This window comes from Austrofundulus limnaeus, unplaced genomic scaffold (genome assembly GCF_001266775.1).
Source record: "Austrofundulus limnaeus strain Quisiro unplaced genomic scaffold, Austrofundulus_limnaeus-1.0 Scaffold1423, whole genome shotgun sequence".
NCBI lineage: Eukaryota > Metazoa > Chordata > Actinopteri > Cyprinodontiformes > Rivulidae > Austrofundulus > Austrofundulus limnaeus.
The window spans coordinates 17,931-22,203 of record NW_013953825.1 but is presented as its reverse complement, the minus strand read 5'-3'; the positions used below and the strand labels follow the sequence as shown (position 1 = coordinate 22,203).

At 44.4% G+C, this 4,273-nt stretch overlaps 2 protein-coding genes across 2 annotated transcripts in view; one reads left to right on the top strand and one right to left on the bottom strand.

Moving 5' to 3' along the window:
• The window catches only part of LOC106535348 (heat shock factor 2-binding protein), a gene marked incomplete at its 5' end in the record, with an annotated part of 3,907 nt that extends 2,923 nt beyond the window's left edge, over positions 1 to 984 (top strand). Inside the window, 2 exon segments of the mRNA XM_014032340.1 lie at positions 478 to 677; positions 749 to 984. Of these exon segments, the coding sequence (XP_013887794.1) occupies positions 478 to 677; positions 749 to 757 (209 nt within the window).
• Positions 985 to 1,703: 719 nt separating this feature from the next.
• On the bottom strand, positions 1,704 to 2,996 carry cryaa (crystallin, alpha A). Its single transcript, XM_014032339.1, has 3 exons — positions 2,645 to 2,996; positions 2,377 to 2,499; positions 1,704 to 2,233 (listed from the first exon to the last, which is right to left on the bottom strand). The coding sequence occupies exons 1-3, from the start codon at positions 2,840 to 2,842 to the stop codon at positions 2,024 to 2,026; spliced, it is 531 nt and encodes a 176-aa protein (XP_013887793.1). The 5' UTR covers positions 2,843 to 2,996; the 3' UTR covers positions 1,704 to 2,023.
• Positions 2,997 to 4,273: the final 1,277 nt, after the last annotated feature.

The following is a 4,273-nucleotide window of genomic DNA, read 5'->3' as shown; positions in this document are numbered from 1 at the left end:
TCATCCATCCATCCATCATCCATCATCCATCCATCATCCATCCATCCATCATCCATCCATCATCCATCCATCTACACTGAGCAAAAATAAAAACTCAACACTTTTGTTTTTGCTCCCATTTTTCATGAGCTGAAATCAAAGATCTTAGACTTTTTCTATGAACACAACAGACCTTCTTCCTTCAAATATTGTTCAGTGAATGTATCAGAACCCAAACACAGCTTGTTTAAGCAGGCAGCCTCTGAGCTGCTGGTGTTCTGTTTATTCTCTCATCATGTCATGAGTCAGGCAGGTGGTGTTTGTGGTCTTGTCTGAAGACCAACACTGGAGGATATATAAGCCTCATGTGGAATTAGAACCCTGGTCTCACCCACAGGAGCCCAATCCACGAATCATTAACCCTCTGTTGACCTGACTGTGTCACAAACTGAAAGAATGACATCATTATTTAATAAAAACTACCAATCTTTGCATCAGACGGACACTGGGAGGTGTGCCACCACTGCCTTCGTCTCCTGCAGTCAGTGTTGCTGGATGAGGACGTTGTGCTCCTCCTGGGCCCATTTCTGTTGAAYCCAGACCTCCGGGCCCGTGTTAGCCGACACACGTCCAGCCCACAGCCCAGCCTCAGAGCCACGGCCCGGCAGACCCTAGAGGACCTGCAGGCCCTCCACCAGGTACTGAACTTAAAACAGAACCAAGCTTTTTATCGACTGGTGACTTAGGTTAACAGCTTGTTTGTTTACAGGACCACTGATGGTAACAACAAACCAGCTCCTTCTTCATGTTAAAGTATGTTCATGTATGTTCTGTTCAAACTAAACTAGATTTAGTTAAACACATTGTTAAAGGTTGTATGTGGAAAAAGAAGAGGCTTTAATGTTTAAGTGAATTTAAATGCAGTGTTTTGTGAGGAAACTGTTCATCSTGTCATATAAATGTGAAAACAATGTTCTAAATAAAAAACAGGATTATTTAATTCCTTCACAGCTTCTTATTGTTCTGCTTCCTGTTGTGTGTCTGAAAATGATTGAAATGATGAGCTGCATGTGGAAAAAACCCAAGARGGTAAAGAGATGGATGTTTATAAATCTAATCACTGATTCCATCTGATGAGGGTCAGATTACATCATCGGCTGCACGATGGCTCAGTGGTTAGCACTGACACCTCACAGCAAGGTCCTGGGTTTGATCCTGGGGTCTTTCTATGTGGAGTTTGCATGTTCTCCTCATGCTTGTGTGTGTTTCCTCCACAGCACAAAAATATGATGCCTTCAGGCCCAGGCCTGCCTTTCAAAAGAGATCATCAATCTCAACGGGATTTACCTGGTTAAACAAGTGTAAATAAATCGTCAGAGGCAAATAACACAGCCATTTATACAGTATATGTAGATATAGATATACTGTTTATTGATGTTAAATCCTAAGTGTGTTTATAAAGAAATTACAGTTGTGGTTATTTACTAAATCATTACTCTAAATGTCAGATTTTATTTTCATATCTTTTCAAACTAAAAGACAAACTGCAGACAGATGAGAGCTGCAGTAAATGACTAATATTCACACTTTATGTATTTATTCTTAAACATTAAACAAAAACATTTTGTAACAGAAAATAAGACTGGAGTTGATTCAACTTAATAAATTTAAATAATCTTTAAGTGGAGTTCTGTCAAATAGTAATAGTTAGAAAGAGGCACCAGTCTGGTTTTGTTAATCATACAGCTTTATTGTCAGCTTTAGTAAGAACTTCTCAGTGAACGAGGTCTACACTACAGTACAGGAGATCAGGAGGACAGGAGGAGGACAGGGTCTCAGCCGGGTCTCATCGGGTCTCGGCACTAGATGAAACCCTAAGCCTCACTTTCAGGCTGATTCTTGTTATACTAAAAACAACAATACTAAAAGTTTAAAAGAGTGAACTAAGAGGAACTACAGAGACAGGAGTGAGGAGGAAGAGGGTATCTTCTGTGGTGGTCCATCCCAGACCGTTCAGRCTGTTTCAGGGAACTCCAGTCCTCCTCTAGGAGGATGGAGTGGCTTTGGGTTTGTCATCACGGGTGATTGGGATGTTGCGCTCGCCGAGGCCAGACTCGCTCCCACCGCCTATCTTTGGCCCGGTCAGCGTCAGCAGGCCGTCAGCTGACAGGGTGCAGCTGATGGCAGACTGGTCCACAATGGAAGGGAGGCGGTAACGGCGGTGGAATTCCCGGGAGATGTAACCGTGATCGTCCTGAAAAACAAGATATTTAGCCCCACCAAGTTGTTCCAAACGCTTCAAACACAAACCTTAAACTGGTCTAAACATCAATCCCTGAGCTGGATCAGTCTACAATCCCGTCTCACACCAGAGGACCGCTAGAAGAAGAGCCTTACCTGTCTCTCTCCATGCTTGCCCTGGATCTCCACATAGTCGTCGGTCACCTTTACGTTGAGTTCATCGGGCGAGAAGTGCTTGACATCCAGGTAGACCGTGAACTTGTCCCTGTCAGACCTCACCTGAAGGAGAAGCAAGAACAAAGTACTGCATCACTTTGGGATCTCAGCAGAGGTTAAAAACATAAAGTYGTGTTAAAGAACATGTTTGGATCAGATCAGAGACTGTCCACAAGTCCATTCGTCCTATCCACGTGGATGCAGTCACCTCAGAGATGCCAGAGTTGGAGGAATCCAACAAGCTGCGGAACAGCGAGTGCCTGTAGTACGGGCTGATGGTGGAGGACGTGTACGGGAAGAAGTCGTAGTCGAAGATCCCCTCTCCAAAGAACTGGTCAAAGAGTCGGGCGGGGTGAACGGAGCCCAGGGTGCGTCTGAACCAGGGGTGCTGGATGGTTATATCCATAATGACGATGAGACGATAAGATCTGGTTTCAGGTTCAGATGGATCTGTTCAAACCCCAAAGTCCAGCAGGTTGGTTAAAGGAAATAAAGCGCAGAGAACAGGGCGAGTATCAAAGTGTGAGTGTAGGATGTTTCCACAGTGATTCTTCCCTCTGCTCCACAGCTCCGTCCTCTTTTATACCTGACAGCCAGAAAGAGGGGCTTTAACAACAATCCCTCTGGAATGACATTATCTCATGGTGGATTGGGCCTTGTCAGCAAGATTATTACGCCCAGACCCCGGAGCGACCCGATGCACCCCCAAACACGGCAGACACTCAGAAGCTGCCAAAACAAACGATGCTCCATGGGGAGGAGGGTGGAAGGGGGCATGATGGGGACAAAAAGGGCTAACTGAAAAGAGATAAAGTTCCTCTACCTGAGTGCTAACTCTCAGGGAACAGATACACACAAATCAGTTCTGTCGGTTCTAATGGTGACATAATGCTACAGTCATGTTCTGCTTGTCTGGCCAGCTCAGGGGCAGATTAGACCACAAAGCTTCCTGGGATCAATGAAGAAATAGAAGCAACAAAAAGACTGGTAAAAAAATAAAAGTAGTGTTAAGGTGCGTGTTGACACGATGCCAAGGAGGAACCATGTCTTTAGTCTGGAAAAGATTATCCAAACAACAAACTTCACAGTTCTTTTTAGATGAGAACGCCCCACAAAGTTCACACTGAGGTCAGACAAACATCACACCAGCTGCAGAGCATGGTTGTGGAGGTCTGCTGGTGTGGACTTGTTTTGCACCTCGCAGTCACTGAGTCGGACACAAAGTCCTCTGTAGACTGAAGGACTCTAGAGTCAAACAAGGATTAAAAAAGCGCTGGATCCTCAAAACGTYTGGACAACACTGGTTTTACATTCTATAATTGTAGGTGGACAACCAGAGGAGTTAGCTCTTTGAGTTGTGTCTTACTTTTGATGCTTCCTGAGTGTGAAGGTGTGAAGAGCTGCTGCAGTGGACTGTACACCCCTCAGCCTGTGTGGCTGGTATAGTCTCGGCTGAACCAGTTTCTGTCTGTTATGATGTTGTTATGGGACAAATGTCCAATAAACAGAAACCATCCGATACTGAAGGAAACAAAAATAAACTTCTTTCTCGAGTTTGATTTTAAAGCAACGTTTGGTAAAGACTCAGTTGACTAGAGAAAAATACATCTCACATGATTCTCATGGCCTTATGCATCGCAAAGAAAACCATACTCCTGAATTGGAAAAATAAAAATGCTATTAGTTTTAACCAGTATAGAAATCTTCTGCTAGATTACATTAGCCTTGAAACAGCTTCTGCCGCCACATCAGATCAATCTCTTTGGGCTCCTTTGATTGGCTCCATCACATAGTGAGGGTGGGGGTGGGGGGGTCTTGGATTGGACCTTGTGGGGCA

Bases quoted from the DNA above. Each gene is read 5' to 3' on its own strand.
- cryaa (XM_014032339.1), bottom strand. From the start codon at position 2,842: ATGGATATAACCATCCAGCACCCCTGGTTCAGACGCACCCTGGGCTCC. The intron at 2,500-2,644 runs GTGACTGCATCC...CTTCTCCTTCAG, and splicing joins CCAACTCTGGCATCTCTGAG to GTGAGGTCTGACAGGGACAA. The intron at 2,234-2,376 runs GTAAGGCTCTTC...CTTGTTTTTCAG, and splicing joins GCAAGCATGGAGAGAGACAG to GACGATCACGGTTACATCTC.